Source organism: Lutra lutra, chromosome 2 (genome assembly GCF_902655055.1).
Source record: "Lutra lutra chromosome 2, mLutLut1.2, whole genome shotgun sequence".
Lineage (NCBI taxonomy): Eukaryota > Metazoa > Chordata > Mammalia > Carnivora > Mustelidae > Lutra > Lutra lutra.
This window is the reverse complement of record NC_062279.1, coordinates 18,209,587-18,231,482: the sequence shown is the minus strand read 5'-3', so window position 1 is coordinate 18,231,482 and position 21,896 is coordinate 18,209,587. Positions and strand designations below refer to the sequence as shown.

Here is a 21,896-nt window from a genome sequence, read left to right as displayed (position 1 = left end):
TGTTTTTTTAAAATAGATCTATCTTTAATTGGTATGAAAACCAATTAAGCTTTCAAGTTGCCCACATTTACAAACTCTAAGTTGTTTCAACATAAGGAGAACAGCTTAGGAAAAGTTTTTATCTGTAGGATGTAAGAGTGGCTTTCTTTTGATTTTGACCAAACCTTTTTCTGTGGGCTAAAACAAATGAATTTTATTTGTTAATCAAAATGATAAAGCACATATGATTGCTTTAAGATATATTGCATAACCTTTATTTTTCTTATCTACTGTATAATCTTGTACAAATAATTAAGCCCTTTTTCCCTAAGTATTCAGTGAAAGACCTTGTATCTTTTCATCATGTGGGATAACACTACATATATTTACTATGTATTCTGTGTTTAATGCAGTTTAATAACTTTTGTATTTATCTCTGATTTAATGAAATGGGCTTAAGTGCTGAAGCCATTCCTCCAAAATGTTGGTGAATTCTTAGTGTCATGTCAGTTTTGGTTTATGCTGTGAGTCTGTTGCAGTGACGAGGTGAATCGAAGGGTATACAGAAACAAAAGGCCTTCTTTGTGTACTTTGGAATACTTAGAATCTTTTATTCATTTTCCCTTAAGACACTCATTTCTACAAATGTCTTCTGGCAAACTGTGTAAAGCTTGGTGTTCCAACACATTCAGGAAAGAAAGTTCAAGAGCAATGAGCGGTGTGCTTTTATTTACTCAACAAAGGATAATTGCAGATGAGTATCACAGACCTCCGTAAATCTTCCCACTGTATCTGAACTCTTGAGCTGGAAAATGCTTATACAGGGAACATATGAAAAGGCCTCAGTGGTAATTTCGATATTCTTGCATCTTGATCATGTCAGTGTTAGGTTTATCCTTCAATTCAAGGCTGCATACTATTTGAGTGACTTATTGGAGAATTGTTCACTCTTACCCAGTTTTAGTTACACTGTAATATTAGAAAATCAAGCACTGTCTGACTAGGTCCATTATATTCAAGAATTTGTCTTATGTTAAATGGATGGCAATGATTGAGAATGAAATTTGTCATAGTAAGAGTCCTCCAAAATTAGATTCATTTTCTTTTAATTTGTATATTTGTGCTCAGCTGATCAGTAGAAGTAATGTTTTCATTACCAATTAAATGCTCCTTTTGAGAAAGAAAATAGCACCTCATATTCATGAACTGTTGTGACACATCTAGGCCACAGACAAAAGCAAGGTCATTGAGAACCCACAACTTACCAAACATCCTCCTCACACGGCTGATAGGAGTGACAGCTGCCTTTTTAGCTAGCCATACAGTTGCCCCCATTTTCTAGCAAGATACAAACCTCTGCTTCCTTAGACCCTCCTCACAAGTTTCCCAACAAAGCTCAAATGCAGTAATACATTCTTTCCAACACTCTCTCACTGAAATGCCCACTGTTTCCTGTTGCTTGTGTTCCCCCTCAGGGTAACAAATGACAGACCCAGCTTGTTCAACTGTAGCTGTGTTCCTGGTCATCTTTGGTTAGAAGGCATTGACACTAAAACATATTTCAGAAGATGCAAATTATTCTCCCAGCATTTAGGAGGTTGAATGTTTTGTTAACTTTTTATTAGTTATATTTTCAATTCACGTGTTTCTTAGCACTTACATATCAGTCATTTTGATATTTGCTAAGTGTATAAGGATACTGTCTCTGCCTTCTAGGGAGTTTCTAACTGAGAACTGATGTATTTTCATGTAGTAAAAAGGAATCTGATTTATTTATAAATCTCTTTCCTTTATAGATTGTACTCATTTTTACTATATTCAACTGAAGGCAAAGAAAAATGCTTGAAAAGTTTTTACTTTTTTATAGGGTATGGAATTTTGGTTACCCTTGTCTAATACCTTGACAGGGGCTCACTTTTTGGAACTTATTCACAAAAACTCTAGTGTCATGGAATATTTAAACATTATAAAATAATCTCTCTCAGAATGTTTTGTGTGTGTGTGTGTGTGTGTGTGTGTGAGAGAGAGAGAGAGAGAGACATTTACTTTGTAACTCAGTCACAATAATTTACACAAAGCCACCTGATGGCCGGTTACGATGATCTGTCCAGTGCCTTCCTGAAAAAACTTCTGGAATTACTTACTGTTAGTTCCAGCATCTGCCCCAGGAGATCTGTCTCCACAAATTGTTTTCTGTAAAATATGAAAGTTTCTCAGTTCAGTGTCAATTGTGAAGACTGTAAGTCTTCATTTCACACAAAGCAGAGAATGAATCTTAAAGCATTTCTTAGTTTCGCTCTTCAGCAGATAACCTCAGCAAGTCTTCTTATATTTCAAGGCAAATCAGCGAACCCCTGGGACTTAAGATTTTTACACCTCCAAGCAGTTACAGATAATTCTTTATACACTTGTAGATGTGTTTGCCTTAAATCTTTTAAGGTTATCAAGATGAGAAGACGTGAGGCTGTCAAGAATCAGAAAATAGCTTGCTGAAATTTTGAACTAACTCACTCTTTAGGTAGTCCTTGTTACTACTCCTGTGTAATTATTTGCAGAAGCCATTATAGAAATGGCTGGCTCTATCAATTAAACCACATTTACTCAAAATGAATGCATAGTATTTTTTGCTAGCACAGAATGAGAGATTATGTAAAAGAAGAATCATTTTCAGCATTTGCATGGTTCTGGCTGCTGTTAATTATAGCTTTCTCTAAAATCTGTGACTATTATTACCTAATCACAACTTAGAAATGTGAATTTATTTGAAACAATTACCCACTTTTGTCACACTAAGATTTCCACAAACATAATTTAAATTTTGTTTGTGTCTATATTCTCTTTGGGCTGGGGACAAATAATTGGAGATGTGGCAAATGGGCCAGAATAATGTCATCCTTCATAAGCATGACCAGCCACGAGCTATCTCGCTATAATTTGTCAGACTGTTCTTTTTATGTATAAAATCCTTTAATGTTGTCCTTGAAATAAGACTCAATTCCATTTAGTTTAGGATATTGGATACCATTTTTTCCCTTTTCCTTTTCTTTTAGCCCTTTCTCTTCAAGTCTTTTCTAGAGATACTTCTCTATTTAAAATGAATAATAGTACCTATTATAGAAATGGGTTAATTCTTTCCTGGTTTATACCTGCAAAGAAAATACTGTTAAATAAATGCACATACTTTAGTATCTCGTAAAAATTCATGTAAATTTAAACTGAAACATAGAAAATTCATTATTTTACCTCTTTTGGAAGACTATCATAGAAACTGCCTGACTGCAAGTGTATAAATACTACACTTCTTTATACCCTGTTGTCATAAAGCAGCTGATTATGCTATACTCCCATAATCATATGAAAAGATGAATATTTATCTGATTTATTTTTATATAAATTTTAAGTCTGTGAAAGGAAAAGACAGATCGAGTGAAAACCCAAATCTGCTTTATTAAATGTCATTTAATATGAGAAATTATCCAGAGAAGTTTGCTTTTTTTTACTCATATTTTGGGAACCATTTATATATATCTTAGACAGTGAGTTTTTATTAAAAATGTATTCATTAGGGGAGCCTGGGTTGCTCAGTTGGTTAAGCATCTGCCTCCGGCTCAGGTCATGATCCCAGGTCCTGGGATTGAGTCCCTTATCAGGCTCCTTGCTCAGTGGGGGCCCTGCTTCTCTCTCTGTCTGCTGCTCCCCCTGCTTGTGCTGTCTCTCTGTCAAATAAATAAATAAAATCTTTTAAAAAAATTTATGCATTAGCCGTAGTCTTGAAAAGTAATATAAAATAAATCTGGGGTGTACCATTTCATATCCGTTAGGATGGTACTATTTAAAAAAAAAGCCCTAGGGGGCACCTGAGTCGCTCAGTCTGTTAAGCAGCTGACTCTTGATTTCGGCTCAGGTCTGATCTCAGGGTTGTGAGTTCATCCCCCACATTGAATGTTCTTGGGGATGTAAGAATAGGCAAAGAACACAGACCCACAAATGATTTTTCATACAATATAGAAAATGTGACGGTACACAGAGGAAGGGAACCATTGATTCTCCACAGAAATTCTTAAAGCCAAGAACTCAGGATTTTTTATACCCAGGTGGTTCTCCACTTTTGAAGCCTAGTATTTTCTGTCTAACATTTTTGTGTATTTTTCTATTTAGAATATTTTGTTTTTCCATACTTTTGCTCAACAGTGTCAAAAATACAGCCTAAACAAACGATCTTACTCAGTAAGATCACTCTCCAGTTCATCTGGGTCATCTAAATGCAGTCAAATGCAGTCAACAAACTAAGCAAAAGGAAAAAAAAAATACAGTTCTTTCCTGGCTTGTTCTTAGCAACAGTAGTATTATTCTGCCAAATAGATAGCACTTTCTTCTGTATCCATCCCAAGGTATCAGGTGATTAGAATCATTATGCAAAACATAAACACAGGAAATTAAGATCTAGAGTGAAGATAAAGGTATGCTTGCCTGTGTGTGTGCACTGGTTTGCTAGTTATTTTTTCAAGTTAGAACTTATATAACCTTGGAACCTTTCTGTGAAGATAGTAGTAGGTAGTAGCTTATTTAATAAGAGTTCCAAATGTGCTGCTTTTTAAATTTCCTAAGATACTAATCAAAAAGAAAGGAAAAGGAAGTAGCTGTCTCCAATCTGCCAGTCACAGATTTCTGTGCTTTATTTAGTGTTTACTCTGAGCTGATGTACTGAAGATACAGACACCTGTGCACATGTGTGTGTGCGCACGCACAAACACACACACACACACACACACACACACACACCCCAAGCATGAGTAATCGGTGATTAGCAGAACTGATCCTGAAGCCAGGCTGGTGATGTCATTATTAAGAAAGCATAGTAACTCAGAAGAAAGGATTGTGAGACGCTTCTGTAACTGCGGCATGGCCTTGGAGAGAAACATTGTTTTATGCAGCCTTGTCCATGTCCTATTGGAAACAGTCACTATCAGCAGGGCTGACTTGTACTTCCTCAATATATACAGCAGTACTAATCCTGGAGTACCTTTAATTGTCTCAAAATCCATGCTTTAAAATACTGACTGTGCACTAATAACGCATACTAATCTTCAGCCAAGTTTCATAAGGATTGCTGCCTTCCGAGACTGTTACATTTCTGTGGTAGATAGATAAAAATGTGAAAAAATCAGTATGCTTTTGTCAAATACCTGTACCTGGATCAGTCACTGTTCTGTGGCTGGAATAGGGTGATTGGCGGGGGGTGGAACAGGGCTCTGTGCCTGGGAACTCCACTCCAGTCATGCAGTCCCGTAAAGGAAGGACTTGGCCCACGCAAAGGGAGAGAGCACTTACCAAAAGAAAGATATAACAGGCATTGGGCAGATAAAAATAGTATGCCTGTTGTGCTTTTCAGTTTGGATTTATGTTTTTCCCTATTTTATTCCTAACCTAGTGCTAATAGCTAAAGATGGGGTGAGTAGTCCTTATGCATTTACAATAAAAATAAAATGTTAATTCTTATGCAGTTGAAAGGAAGTATGAATGCAGTTCCTCAGAATTTCATCAGTCTTTCCTTCAAAATATACAAACGTTTTTATTGATAAAGATTGTTTTTTATGCCATTGCAAACTTAACCAAAGAGGAGAGTAGCTATTGTTTTTAGATACTCAGCATATATCTTCTCTAAACAGCTTATTCTCCAAAAGAAGGTCATGCCAGGTAGAATTTTATTTCTTGGTTTATAGTCTCTAGGTGTTAATTTGGAGCCTTATTGAAAAAAATACCTTAGAAAGTAGAATGTGCTTTCCATTTAGAGAGGAGCAGTAGTCGAGAAGCAGCATTCATCGTGGCTAAAAACTCTCCATCCGCTGCACACTTGTTGTGGGAGGCACAATAGTGGTCTCCCAGAGATGTCCGCACGCTCTTCCCTGGAACCTGTCAGTGTCACCGCTTGCCATAAAAAGGACTTTGCGGATGTGATTGTTAAGGATCTTCACATGGGGAAATTATTTCAAGTTATCTGAGGGAGGTCCAGCAGTCACAAGGGTCTCTGTAGAAAGGAAACAAGGCCAGTCAGAGAAAGACATGTGACATGGAAACGGAGGCTGCAGCGACGTGGGGCCGCAAGCCAAGGCACGTGCACAGCCTCCAGAAGGAACGCGGTCCTGCTCGTCCATTTCAAACTTCTGACTTCCACAATTGGAAGAGACTAAATTCGTGTTTTAAAACAGTAAGTTTCTAGGAATTTGTCAGCACGACAAAGGGAAACTAAGATAATTAGCTATGGGACCTTCTACTTCTCCATTTCCTCACGTGTAAAATGGAAGTCAGAATTGAACCAGAACAGTATTTGGGGATTAAATGAGTTCATTCAAGGAAAGTTCCTGTCAGATAATAAGATCTGTCATTTTATGTATGGACTGAACTTAGAGACTCTGGGTAGATCTAATGAAGAGCATCCTGCAGAATGCATGCATGTATAGTTTAAGTCTAAATTTATTATAATTAGCAAGTATAGAGCTGTAACATAGACATCATGCATATATATATATATATATATATATATATATATATATATATATCATCATGGATCTGCAAGGGACCTAAGAGCTCAGCCAATCTACTCCGTTACTCAATCAGGATTCTGTACTGTATGCCCATGTGACATTGCTATACTATATCCCTGTAAGCTCTCCAACATCATTAGTCCGTTGTCAAAGAACTTAAATGGTTAGAAATATTTCTCCCATTTATTAAGCCAAATGCAGTAACAACTTTTTGGAACTACATTATATATGGCTATGCATTTTTCTTTCTAAGAGCTCCTCTGAAATACACTAACAGAGGACACTTCCTCTACCTATAACCACCACCAAACCCTACCATCTCATTTTCTATACTGGGGGCTAAATAGCACCCACTCCCACCGTTTTTATTCTGCCAATACAGTCTAAGTTTCCATTTTCTTTTTTGTAAATGTCACATTGATTCATTGAGGTTCCTATCATACCAGCTTTAGAGTAGTTGAATCTGGGCTAGTCGTAAGTCAATTTTTAAGTATTTCTTAACTTGTGTATGTGAACAGTCAACTTTCTTCCCTCTTTCCTTCCTTCCTTCCTTTTCTTTTCTTTCTTTCTTTTTTTTTTTTTTTTTTTGTTCTACTAGCAGGACATTGTCTTTATCCTTGTTATTCATGTTATTCTGGTAGTGCTCACCACCACTTGCCATCATTTTGTATCCTAAGCTCAGGTTCCTCAAGACCAGATTTTGTTCTTTCATGTTATCTAGATAGCCCCCCCCCCAAAGCTCCTTTTAAACTTCAAGTAGAAATGATGAATTTATCAAGTCATTTGGTCCCTTGCCCAGAAGTTGAGTGTCACTAGGCATGGTCTGTATTTCTTTTGGTAAGATTGTTGATCTCTGTAAGATTCAGGAAAAGTGGTTAGTAGTGTGTCGGACACATTATCTGAGCATACTCTCAGTCACTCCTTGGCATGTGCATTTGTGTGAGGTGCCCTTGTAAAATGCTTTTGCTGCCTCTTATGGGTCATTAGCCATCGCCGGTCTGTTTCTCTGCATACGCTAGTATGTGACAAGGATTCTTCAGTCCTTGGTTTCTGTGAATTCTCTTCACTATTGCATACATCGATAAAGGCCCTGTTCACCTACTAAGAAAAGCCTCATTTCTGCATTATCTGGTCATTAATGTTCAATGCTTTGTATCTTTTACTCACTTCTGTGTTTTTAGCTTTCTCAGAGTGTATCTCAGAAACTTCATTCTTGGTTTCTTTGCCCTTCCCAAACTTTGATCCCTCCTCCTATTTTTCTACTGTCCTTTCTTCTCTCCTATTTCTTCCTTCTTCTACCTCCTCTTCCCTTTCTTCCTCTCCTACCCATCCCTCCACCCCTGCCAAACAAATGTCCAGAAGTCATGCTCTGAATCAGAAGTTCCTTACACCTAGGAGAACTGTTCTTACCTCAGAATTTGCCCCTACATTACTGACAGTGTTTACTGAGTGTAGTAATCTTCCAGCTCACGATACTTTTAGATGTTAACTGTCTAAGACAGTAGCTACTGGCCACAGGTAGCTATGAGCACATGAAATGGGCCTTGGGTCACATGGTAAAAAAATATTTTAGATTTAATGGGTAAAATAAATGTATTATTAAAATTAGTGTCTTCACTTTTTTTTTTTAAAGATTTAATTTATTTATTTGATAGAGATCACAAGAAGTTAGAGAGGCAGGCGGAGAGAGAGGAGGAAGCAGGCTCCTCTCTGAGCAGAGAGCCCAATGCGGGTTCGATCCCAGGACCCTGAGACTATGACCTGAGCCGAAAGCAGAGGCTTAACCCACTGAGCCACCCAGGCGCCCCTTCTCTTCACTTTTTTTAAACATGGTTCCTAGAAAATTTTAAGTTACATATGTGCCTTGAATTATATTTGTACTAGATTGCATTTTTAGACACTCTAAATTAAGGAGATTCATTAACATGAAGAAAAAGAGAAAAATAAATTATACATTAAAAATAATAAAATGCATAGCATCGGGAACCATTTTGGATAGGTACACCTATCCCTGCACATCTCAACCGGCCCAGAGGGCACTGCTGGATTGTTGCACAATCTGGCTGAGGTTGATGATAATTGGCCCTGATTTGTCAAGAAAGATTAAATTATGTTTGGAATAAGCCACTTTTGAATGCATACAAGTGTGTAATATATTTCATAAAGAAATTCCATCAAGAGCAGAGGAATTCAACTTCTAAATTAGCAGTTATGTTGAAAACTTGGTTATCTGGAGTGATTTAGTCTTCGAGTGTTCCAAGAGAGTTAATTTTTATGGTAGCAGGTTTATAATTAGGCTGAGTGACAATTTTTATATGAGAGTAGTTGACAAATTCATGGGAAAATGGGAAAATAAGACCACCAAAAGAGTGGAAATACCAAAATATTCAAAAACATTTTGTTTCTTCAGAAATGTTTAATATTTGATGTGAAGTATTGTATTTATATTAAAAGCATTATTTCAAAAGAATTTTTGTGAACCAGTACGTAGATTTGATCTCCTCATTCAAGTGATGTTATGTCCTACCTGCAATCTTTGTCTTTGATCATCTTTGTTTAGAAATGGTGATGAGCATTTCTTACCGGCAAATTCTACAGTGAAGTTATTGATTATTCAAAACTAAAACTTAACCTTGGAAAAACAAACTAATGTTATCATCCGTGTCTGAACTTCGTGGCAATGTTGTTTGTATGAAGTGATGTCTATCACAGGTTAATCTAAGCAGCTTTCTAAAAAAATAAGAGAACAAGGAACTTCTGAACAATTATGTTCCAAAGAGGTATCAAGCACTGAAAATTATATAAATCTAATTTCTGCCTTCTAAGAAATAATAACTAGGCAGACAGACTTACGTTGTACACACAGAAAACAAAGAATATTGCCTCAAATTGCATTGTGACTAATACAAGTTTGTCTTAGACATATTTCTGATAAAAATTTTGCTGCCCTGTCTTGCTAGGTATTTAAAATAAGGAATTAGATGATAAAACTGATGCTAAGAGATGGGGTTTAGTATATTTCAGATAAGAAAATGAAATGTACAGTTGACATGTGGTTGTATATCAACTCCACATAGGAGAATGTATCCCAATAAGATAATTTTAAGATTATCTGAAATTGAATATCTATTTCTCTTTTCTGCTACTTCAAGTAAAACTGTTTCTCTGACCTATTTAGACAGACCTGAAACAGTTTCCAAAAGCAAAATGCTACAAAATCCTGTTTCCCCAAAATGCAGGTATGTCCTCTTCATTTCCTCAACCTTTTTAAAGTCTTTTTTTTCCATATTTTTCTAAAATAAACATTCTCCTACATTGCCTTCTCAACTAAACAAAATAAGGAAAGTAGATAAAAGTACAAGAGGATAGTTGAAACTGGAAGTAGTCAGAGTAGTACAATAGCCCATTGTATTAACTTTATAATAAATGATTAAGTAAATTAATTAAATGAATAGTCTAATCTATATTAGATATTTTTTGAAGCTAATATTATGCTTAGGGAAAGGACAAACTGATTTTCTAGGCATTATATCTCAATGGCTCTCTTTTATGGTCTTTCAGATGCAGTATTTTTCAAAACTATTTCTCTTAGAGAACATTATCTTTAATATGTCTGAAATGCGTCCTAGCTGAACTGTGAACCCTCAATGTCTGTCTTGAAATGGGCTGTACAAGAATGAAAGGCTGTTCAATTTTAACAACTAAGTTAATAATTAAATAAACTGGCCAGATTATTTAAATAGGGTATTCTAACTTAATAGGCATTTCTCAGTATATGAAGTCAGAATCTAAAGTAATATATTCATTAAATACAAACTGAAACAACGAAGTGCTTCTGTGGTTGTGTTCAGCAAGATTATTGGACCAAGCATTAATCTAAGACCACGATAGAAATATATAAAATTTTACTATTTATAGCTATGTAACATGACATTCGTAGTCACCAAATAAAGCTAACACGTCAAATTACAAGCTCTGCTTCATTGTGATCCACTCAGTGCCTTCTCTCTCCTTGATGTTCTTTCCATTCTATTGCCACCATTTGTGTTCTTTTTCCTCCCACCATCCACCTGTGGTAGCCCCGTAACTAATCCCCAGTGTCTCCAGGTCTTAATTCAGTGAGTTATCAGGTTAAGTTCAGCTTTAATTAGCCTACTCTCATGCTCAAAAAAGGAAAAGAATAACTCCCTTGTCCTGTGCCTTACAAAATAATGTTCAATTCTGCAACATAATATTTCCAGATTCAAAAAAAAGATTAAATTTATTCTTTTGAAATATTATTCAGTGTCCTCCATTCCTTCACAATACATTTGACATTGGTCACTCTTCCCCAAGTAGACCTTGACTTTTTCTAAGTTCTTTGCTCATGTAGATAATTATCCAATCTTCAGTCCATTTCCACGTGTTAAAAATCCTGCCCAGAGATGTATGGCTAAGCTCATACGTGATTTGACTTCATGCAATCACTCCATATCATTCCAATTAAAAATACCATCAAAGGGCAGAGATTACAGTCCTAGTTTTGTCAGTACATAGTTTTAAAATTGGCGGTCTTAAAGGAATCATGTGTAAAATAAGGATATCAAACCATTTATCTTGCCAAGCCTGTTTTAAGATGATTATTTAGAATCAATGAACACAAACCAGAGGTTCTTAATGTGTGGTTCATAGTGTGGTAACTATGAATCCAAGAAGCCTATAAAAACTCTAAACAAAGATTTGAATTTATGTTCAAATGTACAAGGTATTTTTCTCTCTAAGGAAGAGGTCTAAAGTGGCTTTCTTTAGCTCCTTAAGATGGTCCATGATCGAAAAAAATGTTAGGAACTATCATTACCCTGATCTGAGTCTTCTATTTACATAGACATACCTAGACACACACAGTATGTCTATCTCTCAGTGACATTGGTAGATATCTCAAAGCTTCAAAACCATAGTGATTAGCTCTGTTATCTCCTAAGAGTGGTCCTCAGCCACATTTCCTCAACACATCTGACCAATAATGTTCACACGGGTGATATACTTCCAGCAAGAGCAGTTTTGCCCTGCTGTCCATTAAATGAATGAGATATTTTGGGGGTTTGGTGCCATTCCTGGTGTTGTGGCTTTAAATTTATCATTCTTTCCTTCTGATTCAAGATTCAGTACACAATACGGTAGTAGCGGCTGTATTGTGATTGGCATATTGTAGATATTGAATACATATTTGTTAAATGAATAAAGAAAGGATGTTATTCAGTGGAGAGCTAATACATGAATGGCAGTTTTTGAAAAAAGAACAAGAGTTTGAATGTGAAGGATTATGCCTAGGATAATACCATTAATCAGACTTCACTAAAGTTAATTAACCTTGAATAAGAGATTAAATGATACTTTGGGGGAAAATACAAGAAAAATAGTAAGTTAAGCATTTGTAGTTGAAGAAGTAAATCACAATTGGTGCTTCTTGAGAAGACCCACAATTGTAAACAAGGTTACTACATCTTTTAGAGACTTTGTAAATGAAGGACGGAATACATTATACTAAGAATATAAATGCAATCATACAGAATAATTACAGTGAAGACAAGACAGTTCTCAAATCATTCAAAAGGTAGTCACTTGTACTTCTACATTAGCCTTTGTGGTTTTTGTTTGTTTTGTTTTTTTTTTGTTTGTTTTTTAGTTCCTTATACTTGTTGTAAGCAGCAGAGGTTGGACAGTCCCCAAATAGGTGTCTCACAAAAATCCAGGCCCTCAGTGGGCTGCTGCATTGAGGGGCCAGGCTTCCTGAGAAGAGTAAGGACTGTAGGAAAGTAATTTTCTTTTCACAGATAACAGTATGGTTCCTATAAATCAAAATATACTTTGTTCATATATTCTCATAGCTCTGGGATTGCAGGTACTACGTACCAAACACTTTCTTGAATGAAGAGATCAAATTTGGGAATTTTTCCTGTTGAGAAATACACAAAAGCACCAGTGAGAAGCAAAGAACTAAAAGGTGTGCAAATTGGTTCAGTTTAGGTGAATTGCCAGTACAAGAAGAGGGGCTGGGATTTCCAGCTATGAGGTTGTGGCAGTAGTGTCTTATTTCTCATTCGTCAACTTTTTCTATTTCGTTCTTGTTTTTGGATATTGTTCTATTTTGATACTGTTCTATTTTGATAGGTGACATATCTGTACTCCAGAATTAAGAATTTTTCAAGTTTTTAAAAAGGTATAATGGGCAGTTTCTTATGCGATTGAAACATATACTTACTATACAACCAGCACTCCCACTCCTAGGTGTTCGCCCAAGGAAATGAAGACATTTGTTCTTGCAAAATCTGAATGTTTATAGTAACTTTATTCATAATCACCAAAAACTAGAAGCAACCCAGGTTGTTCAGCTAGTGAATGGGTAAGTAAATTCAGGAGTATTCATATAATGGAATACTACTTAACAGTCAAAAAGAACAAATATTTGTATGTCCAATGACTTGAATAAACATTTATACTAAGTAAGAAAATCCATATTCAAAAGTTTACATATTCTGTGATTCCATTTATATGACATTCTAAAGAAAAAGTAAAACTATAGGGACAGAAATCAGATCAGTGGTTGCCATGGAAGGGGGTTGGATGGGAGATTGATTGTAGAGGGACCTGAGGAAACTTTTTGGGTGATGGAAATGTTCTGTATCTTGAGGTAGTGGCCACACAGCTCTATAAGTTTGTCAGAATTCACAGAACATACATCTAAAAAAGGGTGAATTCTGTTGTATGTAAATTACATATCAGTAAGCAAATAAAATAAGACGCTGTACATCAAGTATATCTTATAAAACATTCCAGTACAGTCTGGTGCTGCACCTTGTAATCAAACATTAATATTTTTGCAATGAAATATATGATAGCTGTGTATACTAAGTTGGTTAAGTTTTGCTGCCAAATGAATTTGTGGAGCTTTTTGTATTTGGGATTTGCAAATAAATTGTGGATGGGTGACTATGGAAAAAGCACCACTGGTGTGGAAACAAAGAATATGAATCTGTTGGCCTGTTTTGGATCAAATGTGGATTTTACTTTACCAAACCACTTTTTTAGGAATAGGCATTATGATAGTAAAAAGATCAATGTCCCACGTCTCCCCCATTTCACTCAGTTCTCCCTTCTTGTCTTCTTTTTGATATATCAAAAGGTCTTTTCCTCTACAGCGTAATCTAAAAGGTCATTTTCTTTGTAAGTACAGGCGCACTTTGCAGAATGTCTCATTGGTTAATAATGTCCTGTAGGAACACTTTTCTTGGCTTTTAATATCCAGTCTTTTAGAGGGTGTGTGTGTGTGTGTGTGTGTGTGTGTGTGTGTGTGTGTGTGTGTGTGTATCTTATAATCCTTTTGGGGGATGAGTGTATATTTAATGTATATTTATATTTATGTCCTAGATTTTAATATTTACATTTTTAAAACAACAGCAACATAAGGAATAGGGCAGAGAGCAATAGGGGAAGGGAGGGAAACTGAATGGAAAGATATCAGAGAGGGAAAAACCACATGAGACTCTTGACTCTGGGGAAACAAACAGGGTTGCAGAAAGGGAGGTGGGTGGGGGGTGGGGTAACCGGGTGATGGGCATTAAGGAGGGCATGTGATGTGATGAGTCCTGGGTGTTATATGCACGAATGGCTCTCTAAACAAAACAAAAACAGCAACAAAAGTCCAGTGAAAAGTCTTGTTGCATGCCAAATACAATTGACAGAATGTCAGAAACAGGTTTATTAAATCATTTGAAACTGCAAAGAGTCCATAAATGGAACACGTATCTTAGATGTTGCTGGGGCTAAGCAAGGTCATATTACTGCATACAAAGAAACTAGTTGTTAACAGTTCTATTATTTATTGATTGCACTACATGGTTTTTTTGTTTTTTGTTTTTTTTGCAGAGCCTTTTTTATGTTTGAATGTTATGTCTTTGGAATGTTTTAGGACACTGGTTTAAATTTTTGTGTTGACATGTTACCTGTTTTTATTTTTTAATTAATATAGTTGTATTTGAGGGTCTTTTTCTTAAAGTTAAGAAATATACAAATCACCACTTTCTTCTGAAAGAACTGTTTTTATCTAGCTTCTAGTTGGAGTGGTTCCCAAAATTTACAATTAGCTAAGTAAAAAGTATGTTGAGCAAAATTGCTTTACTGCTTTCTCTGTAATTCCCAGGTGTAGTATGTTTTATAATAGTTTAGTAGAGATTTTGTACCCCAGATAATTTCATGTTTTCCTTAAAGTTTGTTTAGAACAACGTTACAATTGTCATAGAAAAAGATCTGAGCAAAAAGAAAAAAAGATCTGAGCAATATTGAGAATCAAATACAGGATGAGAATTTTAGAGCTGAAACCAGAGATGATTTAACCCTTCACCCTCTCTTTCCAGATGACAATAAAATGGAAGGTCCTGGAAGATAAAGTGACTTTCCTGAGGTCACACAAGTAAATTGATGGTAGAGCTAGAATTCACTCCAGATCTTTTATCGTACAGTTCAGTGTTCTCACCTGTATTTCATGCTGATGAAGAAGTTGTTTGGTATTTAATAGGAGACACAACGTTTATACAGTTTTGGCGGTGACAACTTTAAGAAAAATATGGAAAGTAGTTTATTAAAGTAAAAGAGGACTTCTTTTCTATTTTTTCAGGATGACTTTTTAAATAGTCAATAAAAACACTAAAGTAGCATGGTCCAAAAGAAGTTCTAACAATTCTAATGTTCTCCCTGCACTGCCTACTATAGTAGACAATAACCCCATGTGCTTATTGAAAACTTGCAGTTAATACTAGTGCAACTGAGGAGCAGTGTTTTTATTTTTTTATAATGTTAATGTGCGTAAAAGTAAACAGCAGTGTGAGAGTGCTGGGTATTATATTGGACAGCAGAGCTTCGAGGTTATGTGGTATTATAGCACAGGCCATGTTTAATGGTAGCTAATAATTGGCTAATTGAAAAGGTCAGTTATAGGAGGCAAAAGAAGAAAAGGAGCTCCATTAGGAAAATACTCTGTTTAAGCCTAGAATTTGAAAACCCCCAGCGAGTCTGTGTTTAGAATGGTTGTGGAGTGTTTAGTTTGACCATGATTCTGGACTTAAGTATGGACTTTGAATGCAACATCAGAATGAGTGGAAGACTGGTAAGATTCAGAAGCAGGAGGAAGGCATTGAGAACTCTGATAACTTTGTAATTTTTCCCCAGTTGTCCTGAAAATATTTATGAAAGATTTCAGAAAGAAAAAATGATTCAAGAATTCCTGGAGTTTATTATAGTAGAATAGCAGCCTGTCTGAAAATTGCTTTTGGTGGAAGACCTATAGCTTTAGCTTCTTGAGATTAGATTATTTCCTGGTGTGGTCGGTTCTAAATTTTCAAATCTACTAGTGAAAATACAGTGGTGTTTGTCATCTAAATAAATATTTTATTCCCCCTATGGGCTGTCAGGTGAGCTACAAGAATCTATTCATCTCTTACATTTGCTGGTACCCTGATGAGGAAATATCTCTGTGAGAATTATCAATTCATGGTACTGTTTAGTAGTCAGCTATGTAAGGGTCCCTAAACCTGATAACTGAGATGATTGATTAAAGTCTTTACATAGCTCTTCCCTTGAGATATCTAAAGCAGGAGGAATTAAAGCATGCTATAGGAAATGCCAGATGTATTGATCATTTGAATAGACCCAGAATGAATTTTTCTCTTCTCCTCCCTTGGTCCACAATGTTAAAACAAACTAAAAGGTTAAGCCCGTTATACATTTCTTTGGTTCTTGTTTTACAAGCTCATATGAATTTTAAAGCATTTGAACTTTCAAGTTCAAATGCTTTAAAATGGTTTTGTTGGAAATATTTAGCTTATATAATATAAAGAAGTTACACTAGTTTAAAGCTGGTTATTGTTGTTTTTAAAATTGCTTTATCACTATTTTTTTGTTACTCTCTTATTTATATCTGTCTTTTAGAATTCAGATCTGGTTGGTTTGTGTTCACATATTAGCCTTTTTTAGGGCCGGACAGATCATGAATAATGCTCAGTAAACCTGTAAACAATTCATTTAACTGCTTCAGTGTCAATTTCATTAACTGTAAACGAATATGTTGCAGATGATCCCTTAGGAGAATGATTCTGAAATTGGAGGTGAGGTAACAGAAGAAAGGTGACTTTCAAATCACATTCCCCTCATTGCATCTTAAGAAGATGTTACTATAGGCATGTATTATTGTGCATGGCTTCAAAGTAGAGAAAAGTCATAATCCTTTTTGAGTCCCTCATTGCTCTAAGATTTTGTGATTCTGTATTCATAATATTTTCATGCTGTTTCACCTCAACAAAACCAAAAGACTCAGTTTTACAAAACTAAGGCTACTTTGATCCTGTCATTTGCCGAAGAAGGAGGCAAAAGCACTTTAAAATGTTGAAACTGAGTTGTCAATAATTATGACTCCTCTATTGATGTAAGTCTTCTTGATTTTTATTCAAAAAGTGATTTCACCTTCACACTAGGTAAAAAGAGAAGTTTTTTCCTAACTACCTCAGAAAAATGGGAAGGGGAGTTTCATTTTTAACCATTATTTTTTTTAACCTTTTTTTTAAAGCTTTCTGATAGCATACCTCCTTAACACATTGACTCAAACCTCCCCCTGTGTGTGTGTGTGTGTGTGTGTTTATTCTTACATATATCCTGTCACTAGTTTACTAATAAAAAAGCATTTCAGACTTTAAAAAGTAAACTTTGTGCCTTGCTTCTTTTTTTAAGCCCACATATTTTATTCTAATCAAAGAAAAATAGAGGCCATTTATTTTCAGCATTCCTGGCTGCTATTATTTTGACTATAATTACCTAGTTTCCTTTCTGGCTGATCTATTGCTAGCCTTTATCTGGATGTTATTAAAGAATATAAGTGCTCCATCGAGCACTGTAGTCTCAGCCAGAATATTTTCAGAGTCGCAGCTAAAATGAAACAGAACTAGTGGTTTGGCTGTTAAGTAAGTAGCTCAGATTGGTTGTCGGCATATACGAGGGACTCTAAATTCACTGTTGGTTGTTCCTGAGATGTAGCATTTGAAAAATAGCTTCGACTGTTTATGGATTATGGTCCTTGGGCACCAGATAGTGGATGCTGGAATGTATTGCAGAAAAGCTGATTAAAGTACTAGAGTCTCTAACAGTAAAAGTAGAAAGTCATTTGTAATACCTGTGCCTGACTGTCGGATGTGCTTATATATTGTCTGTAGAAAGCTTTGGTTTATTTTCATCTTACCCATGCAGGAATAACATTTTTGTAAAAATGTGCCTTTTGGAGAAAACATCCATAAGCTGTACTTGATGAGAAGTATATGTAGGTAGACTGATTTGAACTTGGAACATCCCAAGTACTTTGCAGTTTTATTTTCTACCTTATTAGAGTCCTATTTCGCTGTGACTCACATTTCAGTAGTAGGTACTTCTGTTCCCAGTTTTCATGTGTTGTGACTGTTAACCAGGGAATCTATACTTACCTCAAAATATAAATCGTGTCAGAATTCATTGTCTCTCCCCACCCCCTCCCTACCTCTTGGGCCACTTTTCTCCCCAACAGCATTCACTGAAGTAGAGTATAATTACAGAACTTAACAGGTCTTTAAATATACTTTGCACTCCCCTTGTTAAGGTGTTTCAGTTATTTCCTCATGGGTTTTGAAATAAAGTTCAAAGTTGCTTAGAGAGCCGTTCGTGATCTGTTCCTGCTCTGTCTCACGCTCGCTCATCTATTCCCCTGCGGTGTTTGGGTTCAGGTTTGCGGAACTACTGTTTCGTCCTTATTTCTTTTCCTTTGCTTGGTTGCTTCTCCTTCACCCTTTTCACCTGAGCATCACCTCACATTTCCCCTCTTCCAGGAAACCTTCCTTGAACCACAATTACCCTCTCTTTTACTAAAATCTCAGTTAGAGTAGGCTTTAAGCTCTTTATAGCGTTTCGTAAGATCCTTTTCAGACTCTACCAGAATCCTGTGTTCGTCTGTCTCACTTAATAGGCGAATATTCCTAGAGTTCCGAGATGATAGTAGTGTCTTCTGTGTTTTTGAGTCCGGCATATATACCTTTCAAATAAATGTTGACGGACTGACTGAATGACTTCTACAGATAGTTTCATAATTTGACTGATTTTGCTCCTGATTCTTAAGGCATCTGAGGGTATGAGCTAGCCATTTTCCTCATAAGAAGCTTTTTAAATGGACTCACTAACTCCCGTATTGCCACCTAAAATATATATAACATATAAAATAATATATTTATATGGATATATAATATAATGAATAATATATATATAAAATAATTATATATATAATATAATAAATAATATATATATAAAATAATATAGTTAAGGTGGGTCTTTGGCTTTGGGAAGGCAAGAACCTTAATTGGCCGGGACGTTAAGTAATATAAGTCTTAAAACTCAATCAGTTAAAGAATGTGGATTGAATACATTATTTGGGAAATTGGAAAGACCAACTCCATGATCATGATCCGTGTATATTGTTGATTCTATGACTTTAGTGGTATATAAAATTCCCTTAGGAGAGAATAGATATTTAATAACTTTTTCCTTATTTGAAAATAACTGTGTACAGTTTTGAGATTTTAATGTAATCTTAATCTGAGAAACAAGACAAACTTTAAAAGAATATTTGCTAATGATGGGTCATGGGATTTAAATATGGGCTCGGTTGTCCTTAGGTGACTTTATAGTATTTGCATCAATATTCTGCATTCTGTAACGAAATAGAAATAAAATGCAAAGAAATCCATATTTATAAGTGGTAAGACTTCTAAAATAATTTAAGCTTAATTCTTAATAAAATAACATTTTCATTTAATCCAAAATTTCATTTCTTATATGTATGCTTAATATTTACTTTCATGTAATTGTTTGCTTAGACATTTTGTATAATTATTTTTATCATTATATAGCCAACTGAGTCAGCATACTGCAGCTGAATCATAGTCCTGGCTGTTCTTTTTATTTATTGAATGAGCAAACACTGGATTATTAAAATTCCTTGTCCTTCAATTGAGCTTGCAAAAGAAGCTTATTCGTTAGATCTTGAATACTCTAAGAAATGCGTATCAAAGGTTTTAAATTATATACCTCGTTTCAGCCTGTGATGTTTTAAAAAAGAGAAGGGAGAAAAATTACCCACATCTCAATAGTTAGCTATCTGCTTATTCTCAGAGACCCTAGCCTCGTTTTTTAAAAATAATTTTCATGTTTCTTGTTTAAGATTTTGTCTTGAATTTGTATAAAGTGTGAAGCCTGCAGCACATTAGAATATTACTGTCATTTAAGAATGTATTCACTGTTTTGGTTTTTGGAGCGCTGCCTCCAAGAGGTTCATAGCATTTGGTACGGAGTTCACGTATTTCTAGTCTACAGACCTACCCTATTGAGGCAAAAGCTTCATGATGCTGATACATTTTTTTTCTATTGCTGTAATGCTCAGCAGCGGTAATTAATTTTTTTTTTTTTTGAAAAAACTTTCCGTGTCATTACCAATAAAACTGAGTTTTTTTTGAAGCCTAGTAATTTGTACCTTTAAAGAGCCACATTATTTTGCTTTTGTCTCAGAATGTATTATGCTTCACAAGTATACTGTGACAGCCTGAATAGGAAAGGGGGGAGGGGACATTGTCTTCAGCTGGCATGCTGTTATCAGAGGGAATGTGTTTCTGGACACGAGATTTAGCATTCATTGGTTGTCTGAAGAAAGCTACTTCATCTGAGGATTGGACAAGAAGCTGCGTCAGTTTGCTGCCCGTCTCCAAGGCACTGGTGATGCTGCCTTCACAAGCTGGCTAACGTCACGGCTCCATCACCCAGCGGGGTGTGGACTCTCTTTTTCTGTTCTTCTCTATTTAATTCTGTATTTGCTGCCTACTGCATTTCTTAATCTGTCTTCTGCCAAATGCTAACAGCATGATATTTTGCAATCATCTAGGTGAATACAAGAAAGACGAACTCCTAGAAGCTGCTAGGTAAGTGATTCCATTCATTTTAAGTGAGTATAATGCATGTAAGGGAGAAAAAGGGGAGGGCAGGTGGAGGACTATAAAAATTATAACGTGTTATTGTCTTGCTTGGATTTTACGTGATAATGCGGATAAGACCTCATACTCAGTCTCTGTATACTTTATTTTACATGATTAGTGTCTTAAATGATAGAGTTTTTCAAAATGGTAAAGATTATAAGGTTGATTTTATTTGAAACATTTCTTAGGGTACCTGCAGATCTGAGTTGCCCAGCTTTTCGGATGATCTTCTTGGAGCATTTAAATACCTATCTCTTCATTTTTCTCTGAAATTTTTTCTAGCAAAGCTTGAATGGGGGGCATAAAGTAAATATTAAAATTCTCATCTATTTTCTTTTGTTCTTGGTCATTTTTATTTTAATTTGTTAGCTTTTTTCATCATTTTGTGTGTATTTTTAAGTCCAGTGTTTTAGATCACTTATCAGAATAAAGTTTGTTTGTAATTAAGGTGACTTGATGCAGATAAATAAAACAAATAAAAATGTAGAAAGCTACATTACCCAAGACGTACCACTGTATGACGATTAATGGGAATTAATTAGGAATATATTAATTTAATTGAATATACCAAAAGAGATTCATTGAGAGCCATATATAAGAAATCAAAGCAAAGCCATATTATTTTCCACTCTTCTGAAAAATAACCCTATATATTCATAAGAAGCTCTATAATCTTGTGGGCATTGACTCACTACCTTTTTACAGGAGCGGTAATGAAGAAAAACTAATGGCTTTACTGACTCCTCTCAACGTGAATTGCCATGCAAGTGATGGGCGAAAGGTAAGTTATTTAAAATACAATATCCTCCTTTGACAATTTCTTCTTGTTTTATACTGAAAATATTTGAAGTTGGCATATATATATGTGTCTGTACACATATGTATATGTCCTAGATAACTGTATTTTTACTGGCATCTTTTGACCATAAAATGAAATGCTGCTGTATCTGTTATTGGCAGTTGTGACATATTCATAGAGCTGGTGAAGCATGGATTTTAAGCCTTTTCTCTTAAATGTCAGACACTGGAAGTTGTTTGTTAAATGGAACTGCAGCTTTGTCGGTGATTAAAATTATGACAGCATGTATTATTTTCTGTGTATGATCGTGGCAATTGGAAATATTTGTTTATGTCCTGTTTTTACCCAGCTTTGTTAGGGTATTTGCATTTTTGATTTCCTATTGGCAGAGGGAGATTTGTTTGCTAGACACCAACAGTTTTTACCATTTAGAGCTGAGAAAATGCCAACAATTTTTTAGATAAGTAACAGTTCAGCTTTTTCGCTTATTGTTTCTTTAATTGG

General features: G+C 35.4%; 1 protein-coding gene across 1 annotated transcript in view; it reads left to right on the top strand.

Annotated features, from left to right (window-relative positions):
• Positions 1–21,896, top strand: part of TNKS (tankyrase) — a 206,006-nt gene that overhangs the window by 87,870 nt on the left and 96,240 nt on the right. Inside the window, exons 4-5 of the mRNA XM_047715636.1 lie at positions 20,503–20,539; positions 21,299–21,374. Coding sequence (XP_047571592.1) covers positions 20,503–20,539; positions 21,299–21,374 — 113 coding nt within the window. The remainder of the gene's footprint in view (positions 1–20,502; positions 20,540–21,298; positions 21,375–21,896) is intronic.